Source organism: Danio aesculapii, chromosome 24 (genome assembly GCF_903798145.1).
Source record: "Danio aesculapii chromosome 24, fDanAes4.1, whole genome shotgun sequence".
NCBI classification, from domain to species: Eukaryota; Metazoa; Chordata; class Actinopteri; order Cypriniformes; family Danionidae; genus Danio; species Danio aesculapii.
Window position 1 is genome coordinate 18116613 of NC_079458.1, and position 17181 is coordinate 18133793.

General features: G+C 34.0%; 1 protein-coding gene across 1 annotated transcript in view; it reads left to right on the forward strand.

Moving 5' to 3' along the window:
• pign (phosphatidylinositol glycan anchor biosynthesis, class N) overlaps positions 1 to 15965 on the forward strand; it is a 30928-nt gene extending 14963 nt beyond the window's left edge. Inside the window, exons 17-29 of the mRNA XM_056450980.1 lie at positions 233 to 325; positions 3822 to 3913; positions 4044 to 4149; positions 6129 to 6237; positions 8164 to 8266; positions 10243 to 10345; positions 12445 to 12531; positions 12620 to 12675; positions 12753 to 12828; positions 12900 to 12973; positions 13284 to 13326; positions 13436 to 13488; positions 15417 to 15965. Of these exons, the coding sequence (XP_056306955.1) occupies positions 233 to 325; positions 3822 to 3913; positions 4044 to 4149; positions 6129 to 6237; positions 8164 to 8266; positions 10243 to 10345; positions 12445 to 12531; positions 12620 to 12675; positions 12753 to 12828; positions 12900 to 12973; positions 13284 to 13326; positions 13436 to 13488; positions 15417 to 15540 (1119 nt within the window). The 3' untranslated portion in view covers positions 15541 to 15965. The remainder of the gene's footprint in view (positions 1 to 232; positions 326 to 3821; positions 3914 to 4043; positions 4150 to 6128; positions 6238 to 8163; positions 8267 to 10242; positions 10346 to 12444; positions 12532 to 12619; positions 12676 to 12752; positions 12829 to 12899; positions 12974 to 13283; positions 13327 to 13435; positions 13489 to 15416) is intronic.
• Positions 15966 to 17181: the final 1216 nt, after the last annotated feature.

Below are 17181 nucleotides of genomic sequence, written 5' to 3' on the forward strand. Positions count from 1 at the left end.
ACACATTCCTGACACATAATGAATCCTCTAATCACTAATGAAAATCTTATGTATTTTAGCACACACATTTTAGACTTTCATCAGCGTTTATGCACATTTAGTTGCGTTCTAGACATGACGGACATTGTTTCCGTTTATATGTTTGCAGTTTATTGTTAGAAGCATGCAGTTTACTAGTAATATGAGGTGTTAACTTTGCCACTTTTCATTTATTGTTTGTTTGTTTTTTTAGGTCATGAGTTTTTTTTATCGGGCCATGTTGTCCTTGGGCCTTGTGGTGCTGGCACTATGGCCTGTTGTTTCTGGCTTCTATACAAAAGCCAAGGTAAGGTGACCTGATCAGACCTTTTGTGATAGGATGGGGTTCATGCATTTACTATAAAGTGTCCTTTTTCTGAGCAAAACAAAAAAGGCTCACATTCAAATCTGCCATGATTTACAGAAAACATGCACACACATTTTATTTAGTGTAACTGTATTTTAAAATCAGGCATATTCATAACAAAAATCACTTGACATGTTAATGGCTTTATATACGGTTAAAGATAACAGATGGATGTACTATGAACATTATATACAGATTGTATTAACTATAAACAGAGATTTACAATAGATGAATATATGTACAAGTTGCTATCAATAATCAGAGGTATGCAGATATACAGTTATGTCCATTGCATGTGTGCCTCCCACTTGTTAAGGGTCCAAAAGTAATTGGACAGAATAATCTTAAATCAAACTTTCACTTTTTAGTACTTGCTTGCAAATCCTTCGCAGTCAATTAAAGCCTGAAGTCTGGAACACAGACATCACCAGGCGCTGGGTTTCATTCTTGGTGGTGCTCTGCCAGGCCTCTAACAGCAACTGTCTTCAGTTCCTACTTGTTCTTGGGGCATTTTCCCTTCAGCAAGTGAAATACATGCCCAATTGGTTTCAGGTCAGGTGATTGACTTGGCCATTGCATAACATTTCACTTCTTTCCCTTCAAAAACTATTTGGTTGCTTTTGCAGTATGCTTCGGGCCATTCTTCATCTGCACTGTGAAGTGTCGTCCAATGAGTTCTGAAGCATTTGGCTTAATATGCTATCTCTCTGATGGGTTTGTTTGGTTTTTTTCAGCCTAATGATGGCTTGCTTGACTGATAGTAACAGCTCTTTAGATCTCATCTTAAAAGTTGACAGCAACAGATTCCAAATTCAAATAACACACTTGAACTCTGGACCTTTTCTGCTCATTGTAATTGGGACAATGATGGAATAACACACACCTGGCCATGGAACAGCTTAGAAACCATTTGTCTAATTACTTTTGGACCCTTAACAAGTGGGAGGCACATATGCAAACTGCTGTAATTCCTACACCGTTCATCTGATTTGGATGTAAATACCCTCAAATTAAAGCTGACAGTCTGCAGTTAAAGCACATCTTGTTTGTTTAATTTCAAATCCATTGTGTTGGTGTATAGAGCTAAAAATGTTAGAATTGTGTACATGTCCCTATATTTATGGACCTAACTGTTTATGAACATAATTGCAAATGGATATGTGATCATACGTTTAATAGTAATAACAACAACAACAACAATAATAATAAATATACATACAATAATAATTTTTTTAAATAAAAATATTAATAATTCATTGATTAACTACATTTATTATGTAACAAAATAGCTTCAGGTACAAAAGTAAATTTATAACGATTTTTGGAACGTCTTATTGTTCTTAGATGTCACTCAAGGGGCATCCACTCAAAATATTTGTTTAAGGGGTGTGTGCCATCTCCTATTATTTTATGTGCCATCCTCAACACCTGCTGTTCGTAATAGGATGCAATAATTCGCAGGGGAACTCCCCAAATCTTTGAACACAAATTAACAATGCCTTGAAGGTGATTCTTGTTTTATAGACATTGAGGAAAACCTGCAAATAAAGGTAAAGGACAAAATACTTTCAACAAATGAATAAAAAAAAAATCTCAACATTATGTGAGTCTTTGATGAGCCTTATTAATTATTATATGTGTGTTTTTGACGGAGAGAAATGCTGTTTAATGGAGGGAAGATTTAATCCACATATTTTTTAACTTAATAATCTTAATAGCTAGTTTCTAATTACTATCGGGATAGATGCACAAAGACTTTTAATTTCATCAGCCAGCCCTAGGGCTTCTTTCTAATTGTCATCCCATAATAAATCGCCGTGTATAAAATCTAATTTCTTTAAAAAAAAAAGCGATCTTCACTGGCTGGCTGAGATACGATATAATGTGGATATCAGACCAAACAAAAAGCAGTGCATTAAATAATTTTTTTCTGCGCCATGTCTTTAAAATATGGGAATAAATTTGACCATATTTTCAATGGAATTTCTGCCATAGCCTGCTGCTAATGACGGCGCCTGCGTTTAAACGGTTTTTCATCTCTTTTTATGCTTTAGGCAAGGCAACTTTATTTATGTAGATCATTTAATACACAATGGTAATTCAAAGTGCTTTACATAAACGAGAATAAAAGATACAAGAAAATAAAAGTGATTTAATGAATTAAAAATGATTAAAACAGAATAAAAACAGTTTAAAATGTGTTAAACAGGTTATAAAAGAATGGAAAAAGAAAAGAAAGACACAATAGTGCAATCTGTCGGACTAAGCACAGGGCTCATTCAATAATGGCACAGCTAAACAGATGTGTTTTCAGTCTTGATTTGAATGTGCCGAATGTTGGAGCCCATCTGATTATTTCTGGAAGTTGATTCCAGCAGCAGGGGGTGTATTAGCTGAAGGCCGATTCACTCTGCTTTGACTGAACCCTTGGAATTTCTAATTTCTTTAGGGATCTGTTAGGCTTGTATTCGGTGAGCATATCTGTAATGTATTGAGGTCCTAGACCATTTAGTGTTTTATAGACAAGTAGTAATACTTTAAAATCTATTCTACATGTTACTGGGAGCCTGTGTAAAGACCAGAGGACAGGTGTGATGTGCTCTGATTTTCTGGTTCTGGTCAGAATCCTGGCAGCAGCTTTCTGGATTAACTGCAACTGTCTGACTGTCTTTTTGGAAAGGCTAGTGAGGAGTCCATTACAGTAATCCACCCTGCCTGATATAGAAGCGTGAACAAGTTTCTCTATAGTCCTCACTGGAAACAAAGCATCTACTTCTTGCATTGTTTTTGCTTTAACATCCAAATGGATGCTTAAGTATATTTAACTGATGATATTTAAATTCCATTACAACATCTATGCTGTAAAAGAAACCTTATTAAATTAAAAATAGTCACATAAAGCTCTCACTGAAATTTCATCACTGGTTGAAAAACAATAGCCGTGCATAAAGCCCATTTCTTTTGTCTTTTCCATGATGATAGTGGATAACATTTTACTAGTTAGTTTAAAGTGCAATTTAATTGTTTGATCTGCAGCCAATGACAAAATTTCTTGAGGGGGCTAATAATATTGACCTTAGCAGTATTAACATTAAAAGAATAAATTAATACAACCAAACTAAAAGAAATAACTTTCTCCAGAGGAAGAATGTCTTAGGAAATGTCATTGCTCTGTCACAAACCACTTGGGAAATATTTTAGAAAGAAATTTTCCATTTTACAGCAAAGCTAATTATTTTGTTTATGTGTTTTCACAAAATGTTTCAAGCCCTTAGTGAGTTTGCATGTGTTCTATGTATATAAAGTACATTCTGTAAATCTAATTTAATGTAGACAACATTTTTAACACATATAAATTTGAAACCACATATAGAAACAACACTTTGTGAATAAGAGATTGCTGTCTTCTATGATTTTTCTTTTGATTTCTCTGTAGTTCAAGTCTCTGAGCTGGATGCTGAGTTGTCTCTTGCTGGCTGTGTTTCCACTGTTGCCTGTTGTGGGACGGGAACCCAACATAAACTATGTGTGAGCACTCTGCTTTTATTTTAATGGCTTATCCCAAATAGTGTCCTACACAATCATTTTAAATTGCTTAAACATTGATTCTGTTTGCTGCTGGCACCAGAAAGACATAACTTGATATGTTTTACTGTAGGATTGGTGCTGGAGTGTTGACCCTCTTCAACTCGTCCTCATTCCTCTGGTCTTCATGGAGAGACTCTCCTCTGATGCGAAGGGATCGTCAGCTCTTCATTTTTCAGGTCAAGGATATTTTGGTGCAGAGATTTAGGGCCAGATTTACTAACAGCTAACAGATTAACTAATAAATACTGTAATTATTTACTGGGCGGACACTTTCAGGGCAGAATTATTGTTAATTTTTTTACATAATGAAATAACCCACAATCTCTTAATACTGATAATACCCAGCAAGCATTATCTGCTGAACCTCTGTCTCAAAAGGCACCTTTGATCAACTTTGATCAACTTCTTTGGAGTATATATGTGTATGTTCCATGCAAAGTATAAAGCTGATCGGTCCAGATCTTGTCATGTGACTCGCGGTGCACTCGTGGCATTCTTTCAGTTAGGTGCGCCTGGAAAGTGTAAGTGCATCACTCCCAGTATGCGCTTCCCTCCACTGGAAATAACGAACTTGTGTGTGCAAAAGACGCAATACATGAATGGCTCTTAGTTAATAGCCTCAGCCATAGTTAATCCAGTGTACGTGGGTATTAGCCTTGGTGTGCAAGCTTGGAACTTCAAACTAGCGAACAGTTTGCGTAACATAGTTTATTTGCAGCAGTTTTGTTCCATGCAGAAATGCAATGTTGTTAAGCCTTTATGATTAATTAACCGTGACGAATTAAAGCACGGTTAATCGTTACATCCCTAAGTTAGTCTGGAGGCAGCAACAGTCTTGGTGGCAGCTGTACCACCAAAATGTTTTTTTTTTTTTCTTCTTTTATTAAGCTGAATCATCATTAAATCAAAAAGCACAGTATAGGTGGATGTTATAGGAAGTGATAGAAATAATATTTAAAAATATTCTAAAGGTATTTTAGTGGACAGGATGTAACATCATCATTGGATTGTATGCTACCTATCCCTGTATTATGCAAGCTTTCAAAAGCAGGCAATTGAATTAACCCTTGTGCATCCTTATAGATAAATAATTTTTGTTTTTTTAAAGATGTCTGATAGATGACTAAACATAGTCGTTTTGGCTAAAACAAGGCTAAATTTGCGCTGTCAGTGAAAATCTAATAGCTGTCTAAGAATAGGCCAAAACTAGACTAGTCATCAAATAAACAGAAATGAATGACTACACATATAAAGTCTGTCTATTTGACAACTAGTCTAGTTTTGGGCTATTCTTAGATGTCTATTAGATTTTCACTGACAGCCCAAGTTTAGCCTTGTTTTAACCCAAGCTGTCCACGGTTAGATGCCTATTAGACGTCTATTAAACACAAAATAGTTTGCTGGGTATCAATAAACCTGCATACCACCTTCCAGTTTAATCGAATGCTTAAATTTTGGCAATTATATAAGAGAATCAATATCAGATTGTACTTTGTCTGATTTACACCACTTGTATAGAACATATGTGTTAACAAACCCTGCTATTTATAAATATTTATATGCGTAATTAACCTCAATAAGGCTTTTGCCAATTTACACAGTTCAGTAAATCTGGCTGATGACCATTTTAGTACACGGTGAATGATTGAAAACTCCTGCTATAATCTATATTTCTGATATTATTAATTTATTTATAAATTTTCCATCGGCTTAGTCTTTTTATTCATCAGGGGTCGCTCCAGCAGAATGATCAGCCAAATTATTAAGCATATTTTACACAGCGGATGCCCTTCCAGCTGCAACCCATCACTGGGAAACGTCCATACACATTAATTCACACAAATACGCTACGGCCAATTCAGTTCACCTTTAGCGCATGTGTTTGGACTGTGGGGGAAACCGGAGCACCAGGAGGAAACCCACGCCAACACGGGAGAACATGCAAACTTCACACAGAAATGCCGAATGACCCAGCTGGAACTTGAACCAGTGACCTTCTTGCTGTGAGGTGACAGTGTTAACCACTGAGCTACCATGTCGCCCCAATTCTGATATTGCTAATCTAATGAGGAGCTGTAGAATTTGTGAGAGACAACTGCCTTACAAAAACAGGCATAGACTCATGTGAATCTGGTCTGTGTGCATTTCTGTCTAGATGGTGCAGGTGGCGCTGTGTGCTTATACTCTGGCCAGCACCCACTCCAGTCTGCAGCTGAAGCAAGGCCTGCCGCTTTTCAACCAGCTAGTTAGCTGGAGCACACTAGGTCTGTTATCTTGATTCTCATGATACTTCAAAACTTTGGATGCTCCATGTAGACTCTCTGGATGTGTTCAAAAGCTTATCTGAATAGGGATGCAACGATTACAGATTTTGGTTTTACGATTATAGTCTGAGGAAGAATTACAGTTATCACGATTATTATGCATTCATCAATTTCAAAACGCTACTAATTTAGAAAATCACGTGAAAACTCCTCATATTTTAAAGTGTTATTTGTTGCTGCTCAGTAACTAAATAATACAGCATAAAATAATATTAAAAACAATAAAGCTTTCTCTTAGGACTTAAAAATAAGTGAAAAGTTTTTGGCGTTTAAAAATAACTAATAATTTTACACTGAAAATAAATCACAGAACAATGAATAAATGAATAAATAAAATTAAGAATAAATAAAAAAATATATATGTGTCTAATGTAAATCTAAGCTACATATTAGCTAAATATTTGTCTTTTAAAGAGAACAAATGTAGTCAGAGACTGCTGAACTTCTGTCTGAAAGGCCCTTTTGATTACACTAGATTACAAAATTGTTTGGTATTTTTCATTTTGTATTTTTTTTCTTTGAAGTATACATGTGTATATTCCATACAAAGTATGAAGCTGATCGGTCCAGATCTTGTCATGTGACTCGCGGTGCACTCGTGGCATTCTTTCAGTTAGGTGCACCTGGAAAGTGTAGGTGCATCACTCCCAGTATGCGCTTCCCTCCACTGGAAATAACGAACTTGTGTGTGCAAAAGACGCAATACATGAATGGCCCTTAGTTAATAGCCTCAGCCATAGTTAATCCAGTGTACATGGGTATTAGCCTTGGTGTGCAAGCTTAGAACTTCAAACTAGCGAACAGTTTGCGTAACATAGTTTATTTGCAGCAGTTTTGTTCCATGCAGAAATGCGATGTTGATAAGCCTTTATGATTAATTAACCGTGATGAATTAAAGCACAGTTAATAGTGAAATCGCTTAATCATTGCATACCTAAGTTAGTCTGGAGGCAGCAACAGTCTTGGTGGCTGCTGTACCACCAAAATGTTTTTTTTTTCTTTTATTAAGCTGAATCATCATGAAATCAAAAAGCACAGTATAGGTGGATGTTATAGGAAGGGAAATAATATTTAAAAATATTCTAAAGGTATTTTAGTGGATAGGATGTAACATCATCATTGGATCGTATTCTACCTATCTCTATTCTGCAAGCTTATAGATGCAGGCAATTGAATTAACCCTTGATAAATAATTATAGATAAATAATTTAGGTAAATAATTTAGGCTATTAATCCAAAACATAAATTTTTGTCCTTAAAAGTGTTTTTTAATTGAAATTTTAATATATTTTTCCTTTCAAAAATGTATGTTACACGATGTACAATAATATTTATGTGAATGAATACATTAAATATGAATAGATGTTTTGTAGGACTGAAAAAAGTAGGAAATCTGTCAATTAAAGTGGAAAAATATATTACTTTTATGTCTTTTTAATAGACGTTTTTGTCCTCTAAAATCTATTTTTTTAAACAACAACTGATGCCCAAGTGTTAATATGGTAGTTCACCTGAATATTGTCATTTTATGAGCATTTACTCACCCTCTTGTTGTTGCAAACTTGCGTGACTGTCTTTTTTTCTGTGCAACACAAAAGAAGATATTTACCAGAATGTCTCAGTGTTGATTTAAACCATCAAAGTATCTTCTTTTGTGCATAAGAAATGAAGTCTCTTGTTTGAAAGAACATGAAGGTGAGTAAATAGAGTAAATAGTATTCTTACAAGTGCCTTTTCATAATCGTTAATAATTAAAGCAGAGACATGTATAAATAAGCCAATCATAATAAGTGATGCATATGTTTAACCAAAGAATTGCACTTCTTCTTTTCTGCCACCCTTATTTTTACACTTTTTTTTTTTCAGTTTCCTCATTTTTGATACCATTGTTGAGTTCCACCAGACTCTTTCACAGACTTCTGAGTATCCTGATGTCATTGGCGTGTGTCTACCTCCTCCTGAGTACTGGGTAAAAAAAAAACATTAATAAACATTCAAAGTGTCGTCGTTTTTTACAGTCATGTGTGTCTAACAGGAATTCAGCATGTTTGTTATAGTCAAATAGTTTTCTCGTGGGTGCTTAATTTAAGGAAACGGATTTTAAAAAGAAACCACATGTTCTTGCAGTCAAGGTGCAAAATTCTCAATTCAGCTTCTGATTGGTTTCAGTAATGCAGACAGAACGTTTAAATAATAATAAAAATATGCTAATAATCATAACTATTTTTTATTATTATTTTTTTATTACATGATTAGATTGAAATGATGTAATCAAAAATGCGCTAAAACAGTTATTATTATTATTATTTATTTATTTTATTTTTTTAATAATGCAATTTAGGTAATGTTGGCAAAAGAATTATTAATTGCATCTAAAATAAAATTTAGTTTTGACATAAGATATGTGTGTGTATTATACAGTATATAATTAATATGTAAATCTGATACACACTCATACATACAACAAAACTATACCTATCAATTTTGTTAAATACATAATTAAATTTCAGATATAACTTATACTATATACAATTGAAGTCAACATTATTAGCCCCCCATTTATTTATTTTTCCAATTTATGTTTAATGTAGAGACAGTTTTGAATATAATAGTCTCAATAACTAATTTCTAATAACTGATTTATTTTATCTTTGCCACGATGACATTAAATAGTATTTGTCTAGATATTTTTCAAGACACTTCTATACAGCCTTAAGTGGCTTAATTAGATTAATTAGGTTTATTTGGCAAGTTGTTGTATAACAATGGTTTGTTCTCTAGACTATCGAAAAAAAATTCTTAAAGGGGCTAATAATTTTGACCTTAAAATGTTTTTTAAAAAATTAAAAACTGCTTTTATTCTAGCCAAAATTGAACAAATAAGACTTTCTCCAGAAGAAAAAATATTATCGAATATACTGTGAAAATTTCCTTGCTCTGTTAAACATAAATTGGAAAATATTTAAAAAAGAAAAAAAAATATCAAAGGGGGGCTAATAATTCTGACTTCAACTGTATATATTATATGTAAATAAAAAAAAAAACATTTTCTCAAATATATGCATGCATGTGTGTACACAGTACACACACATAAAGAAAACAAAGTTTTATTTTGGGTGTGATTAATCGCAATAAATTTTTGCTCTGCACCAAATTTAAAATAGCTTTTAGTATTTTAATATATTTTATAAAGTAATTTGTTGTGCTGTCTTTAGTGTCACCTGATATTTTAGAAATCATTCTGTCATGCTGGTTTGGTTTCCAAATTCCAAATCTTTTTATTATCAATGTAGAATTTTTTTCAGGAATGTCAGATAAAAGGAACTTTTAGAAGAACAGGATTTATTTGAAATGGAAGACTTTCATAACATTATTACCATTAATTACTTTAAAAATAAGTTTCTGACAGAACAGACAGACAGAATCTGTGGATATGTTTTGCTACTTCTGCGCAGAATTTTGTACAAAATCTGCAGATTTATGCGGAATGATTTTGTGAGTATCGTGACTAAAAACTTTATATATGAAATAAAGAATAATACCTTTTTAACTTTTATTTATTGTCTACAATGCAAAACCAAAGCTATAATATATCTACTAAAAGACTGAGAATATTCCTTTATAAACTGCATTGTAAATAAATCAAATGAACATTTTCATATTAGTCAATAGTATTACTGAAAATAGTTGAAGAACTGAATAAATATCAATTTACACACAGAGTCAATGATGGGCCAAAAATCTGCGGATTTCTGCATGCACAGATTTTGTGTGGGCCTAGTTATTTAGTAATGCAAGTTCTAGTTAATTATGTGATAATTAATATGATGATTGCTAAATTGTTTTGTTTTTAAATGGCAATGTCCTCTCATTTTATATTAATATATTTTACATTTTACATTGAAACCTTTATTCATTTTTCTGTTTTGTATTTGTTCTGTAAAGGCATGAGGCTCTTTTTCCTCCGGTGCTGTCGTGGCTTATGTTTGCATGGATCAACATTGAGCAGGAAGCCATGACCAGACAAGGAAGTTCAAATCGGACTGAGGTAACACTGTGCTTTCCTGCAACAGTGGATTTTTTTAGGCGCTTCCTTGTAAGAAATAACTTCAAAAGTGTGGCAGAAGATATTAGTTTGTGAAATGTACTGTCTGTTAATAGTAACTGTTGTCAGTCAATCGCTTTGAAAAAAACACTCTAAGTAGTCCAAAAGCATTCATTGCGTGGATGAATAAATGCCCATTCACACCTAGCTTGATAACTATAAATATAACAATACATATATTTGCGTTCAAACTAGGCATGGGACGATTGCGTTTTCAAGGTATACCGCGGTTTAGAAAAGTCAAGGTTTTAAAACCACCAAAATGTTGTTATATCGTTCCTACGATATATGTAAGATTTGTTTTTTTACGTTTTTTGTGTGTGTTTTAGGACAACAGTATCTCCAGCAGAAAAGATATCCAAAGATGCCATTTTAAATTGTAATGAAATCTGTGTTTTAGAAACTAATGAAGAGAGCAAAAGTCAATGATTCATTTGAATTATTCAGCCTGACATGTTTACTGTTACAAAATATTTGAAATGTTTCTCAAAATAAAATATATTGTGTTCAATGGCGAAAAAAGGTTTGGTTTTTTACCCAGACATTTCAAAAGAATTTATTTTAGAGCAGTAATCACAATACAGTCAAAGCGTGCTATTTTTATCCAAGTTTATCATACTGTCAGAATCTTATACCGGCCCATGCTTAGTTCACACTGACGAATGATACATTTTTTATTTTTAATGTTTTCCATTAGTCATTAACACCTTGTAACCAGCAGATGACGTCAGTGTGCTACTCACACATCTGACCAGTGAATATTTCATAAAAAATGTATTAATCTAACCAAACGAATTTAGCTAATTAAAATTAGAGTGTGGTATTAAAGTCAGTGTAGTGGAATAAAAGGATCCAACTGACTTGCATAACTTACATGTATTTTTAACATTTCTTTCAATGGAATAATCATCAAGTGTCGTTTGTAGCTTTAAACTGCATTATCCCTTTATATTTCAATGTTTACTGACTGGCTGCTAGTGTTTATTTGTTTATTATCTGAGAAATAAATAATACTGAATGTAATACCAACTATATGGTTTCTTTATATCTTTTTAAGAGCTCGCAGCAGATGATTGATTATAAGCTGGTTTAGCATGCTGTCCCGGGAGAGAGCCCTGAGCTCAAAAGATTTTCGACCCCTGGGCTCCCTCCCATTTGCAGGGTGAGAGGGGAGATTGAGCTCAGGTAGATCTCTAGAACTCCCCCGCTTATTTGTGGCAAATGACAAATTGCTTTATGAGGAAAAAATACTTTTGGCTAAGAACTTGACCATGGTGCCAATTTGGTTTAGTCAATTTGCTTATTACACACATCTTTGGAAGGTGGGAGGAAACCAGGGAACCCAGGGAAAACCCACGCAAGCACAGGAAGAACATGCAAACTCCGAACAGAAACGACGGCGGGCCTAGTAAGGATTAGAGCCAGTGACGTGCTTTCTGTGAGGCAACAGTGCTAACCACTGGGCTGCTGTGCCGCCCAATTTAGGAAAACAAAAGGGAGAGGAAGGGGGATTCTTCATGATGGAAATAAATGTGGTATAAAGTCTACGGTTATTTATAGTGACTTAGGAATCGACTGATTGGAGAACCATGGTCAATCATAAGCACATAATCCTCTTGAACCATTAGTTTGTAAATAAACTTCACTTATCATTGTAGTTGTAGTCATCATTACAAATAACATTCTTTCCAATGGAATAACCAATTATTTTCAGGATAGTCAAATAATCTTTAAAAAGAAGGCTTAACATCAAGCACAAAGTAACTTGTAGCTTGAAATTGCATTATCCCTTTATATTTCAATGCATTCTGACTCACTGCCAGTGTTAATTTGTTTATTAGCTGAGAAATAAATAATATTGAATGTAATACCAACGATATGGTTTCTTCATATGTTTATCATAATAGTTGTGGTCTGAACTCTGCTGTTGTTTTGCATTTAAGAGTGAATCTTTATCTTTATTGTTAATCTTTATAGCTATCGTGCTTGGTATGAAACGGGCCTTAACATGGTTTAATTTCTTGTTTGTTTGTTTTTTTCAGCTCTCCAGCATTGATTTTGCCGAAAATATTGACATCACCAAAGTCCGTCAGCTCAGATTGGACGACATTCGGAAATCTTACTTTTTTGCATCCTTTTACTTCAGCCTATTTGATTTATGTGTTTTGAATTTGCTGGAATATTTAAAATGTTTATAACCCTTAACTGTATTAATAGGTGTTTTTCATAATAATTGCATTTTTCGGCTGCGGAAACATTGCGTCTATAAACAGGTAAACTGCTTGTTTATGAGTAACGCAGTACTATGAATGAGATACAAGTTTAATTATGCCATTATCCCCACTTAAAGTTTTGATCCAGCATCAGTGTATTGCTTTCTGACCGTCTTCAATCCTTTCATCATGGGTGGCCTGTTAATGTGGAAGGTATGGCACTTACTGAACTGGAAGTTTTCTTGTGGCTACCGTTTATTTAATGCTGTTTAATTCTCTTTCAGGTTTTAATCCCATTTGTAATTGTGATGTGCACATTCGAAAGCATTCAAGTGTCAACGCAGCTCTCGTCACGAAGGTAATTTACATTGCAGAATTAGCATAGCAGGAAACCAGAATGTTTTTTCCCTCTCTTTCATTTGCAGACTGGCCACTTCTTAAAGCACTTGATATGTTTGGGTTCAAGCCCTTCACGTTCACTTCCTTGAATGATTGCAAATGTCAGGGCTGTGAATGTCAAGTATTTGCAAAACAAATAAACAAAGTCCAACATGGAAAACGCTTCCTCAAATCGAACTAAATATTAGCTCAATATTGTTTTGTATATTATATAGATTTAGGGTATTATTTTGCATATGTTCACATATAATCTGCATTTTGTTTTCTAGTCTTTTCCTCATCGTGCTTGTCATCTCAGACCTGATGGCATTGGTAAGTTTGGTTTAGAGAAAACTGTAGCAAAATGCAGAGTAAATCTTTTATCATTGCAAAAAAACACCTTTTTTATGTTATTTTCTTAACCATTCATCTTTTTCACCAGCACTTCTTCTTCTTGGTTAAAGATTATGGAAGCTGGCTTGACATAGGGACTAGGTAGGTTAATTATATTATACTTGAGAAGATTTTAGCTATAACTATCATCTTTGGTGATCCTAAAAATTCCAAGTTAGTGGCTACATGGCTATTGAGTGTCAAAAAAACACATACAGGCAAAACAAAATGTATACCAGTGGCTTCGAGGGTTTGTACCATGTAGCCAGATCAGCTAGATAAAGTTATTACTTAGAGAAACCCTTTTCAAGATAACATATACTGATACTATATTTTACCGTTATTTTAGATGATTTATACATAGATATAATTTTAGTTTAATAACCAACAACTTCAATTGTACAAATGTAAAATTTAAATTTATATACATTATACATATATGTATATACATCTGCAATTTAAAGCAGATTATTTTTTTATCAGGAGATAAAGCTTTAAAAATGAAAACCTCTGAGCTTGTGTTTCTCATTCTCTGTATAGCTATACGGTATGCATTATTAACTATATAAACTATATAAATTTCACGATTTCTCCTAATAAAGCTTCATGTATTTTAAACCTTTTCATCTTTGCGAGAAGTCAATCACAGAATTTTTTTGTTTCAAAGCCTGTGATTGGCTGTTTGCTCCTGATTTTCCGCTTTCATTTGCTTGCGCTTACAAACTCAAGATGAAAGCTAACAGTGACTCCGTTTACATGGACATCAGTAATCAAGTTATATGCCTTAATCTGAATAAGACAATAATATGATTTAGGTGTTTACATTTTAAATGTTCCTTTCATGTTCCCGTTTTACATGTTATATAGCACATAATTCGATTAACATCATTGCGTCACCACGCTATCCACATTTCCTCCGGAGTTTCATGTAATTTCTGGTGTTTCTTTTTTAATTTGCGACTTTAACTGCAGTTTGGCACTTTCACTTTTATTCGGGAATATTTATGCATGCCCCCATGACAAACGATTTTGGATGCGAGTATGAACTGCTAAAAAAAGTGTTATTTTAATGGAATTTGATACCGCGCGCCGTATGGGAAGAAAGTCAGCATTACACGATGCAGGTGTGTGTGGTTCTTCACCGACTTGGTAGATGCAGAGAATAGTGTCAAACAGCTGTGTGTATAGACTATACTATTGCAAAATGCGGCGAAAATCCTACACAACGGTAATAGTTTGATTAAGGTGTTTACATGTCTGTACTGCACTTCAATAATGTGACTAAAATTGGCATACTCCACGTCTTAATTCAATTTATTTTTTTGTTTAATTATGACCTTAATGGGATTAATCAAAAATTGCTGTTTACATAGTTGACTATTAATCTGAGTATTGTCTTAATCACAATAAAATCAGATTATTGGTGTCCATGTAAACGTACCCATTGAAAGTTAATTAGAGCATCATGGTACCAACAAAGCCTGATTGCACTGGTTTGATTTTGTTATTTCTAAATTAATCCTGTAATCCTGAGTTTTTTCAGCCACCGTCATGGTACAGGCCCCTGGTCTAATGACTTGAAACAATCAGCCTGTGCATACTTTTAATTGAAAGCCTCAGAGAAAAACTACATTACCCATGATGCTCTGCAGAAATGTCCACCAATCAGAAAGTGTTATTCTTTCATAAAAAAAGCTGTGAAGTTCGCAGGCTTTAACATTTGTCTTTTGTCTGATTTTGGTATACTTTTTTGTTTTTTATTAAACATTGTAATATTGGAATTCTCCTCATGAATTCCTCATGGAATTCTCCTCTGGAGTCATCATGTTTGGTTCATTTCATTTAACTCTAAAACAAAAAAGCTAGTTACGTTTGGTGGCTGACTTGCATTTTTATAAACCACCATGGATGACAGACTACATATATAGCCATAACTTAAACCATATGGAACACAAGCTCACTTTTAGTTCACATTTGTCTTTGTATGTGTGTAAGCTATTGTTAAAAATGTTGTTACTTTTCTATTGCAGCATCAGTCATTATGTCATCGTAATGTCTATGACCATCTTCCTCATGCTGCTGAGTGTCATGACACACATATTAACATCCAAGAAAATCCTCTTTGGACGGAGCCGAAAGATGCACTTTAGGTGACCCCTCGTACCTGGATCTCCCTTTCAATTTTACAAGGTGCAAAAAACAAACACATTGAACCGCACAATAACTTGACTGGTGTTAAGTGTGGGGTCTTCCTGTTACTGAGAATTTCTTAACATCAGTATTGCTTAAGACGTATGACTCTGCATTATCCTGTCTTAAAAGCAAGAAATGCTCTGGTGTAAACTAATATTTAGGGTTTATGTTTTTAAATTTCAGTGGGAATTTTTATGATAATAATATACTGTATGGTTTATGCGAAAGGAAAGGAATGTTACTGTACGGATGTGTCAACTGATATTAGCTTGGATCTAATCCTTGTAAGTTATAAGAGTAAATGTGTTGTTGTTTGTTTAATGCAATATTTTAATATTGTTATGTATATATGTAAATAATTTATTTACATTAAACCTATAAATTAAGTGTTGGGCATTTTATTAATATGAAAAAAATAGCTTGATTTTTATCAGCACATTGCCAAATGACACAGCTAATAAAATACTGAAGAAATAAAACGTACTTATAAAAAAATTGGATTCAGTAAAACTTATTTTTATTAGAAAGAACAGCTTAAATTTATTAAAATGGACAGTAAAGTGTGTATATAGTATTTAGATAGATAGATACACTACCTGACAAAAGACTTGTCGTCGATCCCAGTTGTAAGAGCAACAAATAATAACTTGACTTCTAGTTGATCATTTGGAAAAGTGATAGAAGGTAGATTTTTCCAATGAATCATCTGTTGAACTGCATCCCAATCATCACAAATACTACAGAAGACCTATTGGAACCCACAAGTTTGGTGAAGGAAAAATCATGGTTTGGGGTTACATTCGAGAGATCTGTGCGAGAAATCTGCAGAGTTGATGGCAACATCAACAGCCTGAGGTACTGTGTCAAGACATTTGTGCTGCCAAATTCTTCAGCAGGATAGCACTCCTTCTCATACTTCAGTCTCCACATCAAAGTTCCTGAAAGCAAAGAAGGTCAAGGTGCTCCAGGATTGGCCAGCCCAGTCACCAGATATGAACGTTATTGAGCATGGCTGGGGTAAGATGAAGGAGGAGGCATTGAAGATGAATCCAAAGTATTTTGATGAACTCTGGGTGTCCTGCAAGAACGCTTTCTTTGCCATTCCAGATGACTTCATTAATAAGTTATTTGAGTCATTGCAGAGATGTATGGATGCAGTCCTCCAAGCTCATGGGAGTCATACACAATACATTTTCCACTGCACCATGGCTTTATATTCTATACTGTACATTATTTCTGTTAAGTGACGAGACTTTTGTCTAAGCAAAGTCAGACCTTACTGTCCTAATTAAATAAAGGCATGATCATATTTTATTTTCGTAAAATAATCTAGAGGCCTTTGCCTTTCAAGCCACTTCTAATACTAAATCATCAACGAGAAGCCAAGTTATTATTTGTTATATATATATATGTGTGTGTGTGTGTGTGTGTGTGTGTGTGTGTGTGTGTGTGTGCACACACAGTTGAAGTAAGAATTATTTGCCTCCTTTGAATTTTTAAATATTTCCCAAATGATGTTTAACAGAGCAAGGAAATTTTCACAGCATGTCTGATAATATTTTTTTCATCTGGAGAAAGTCTTTTTTGTTTTATTTTGGCTAG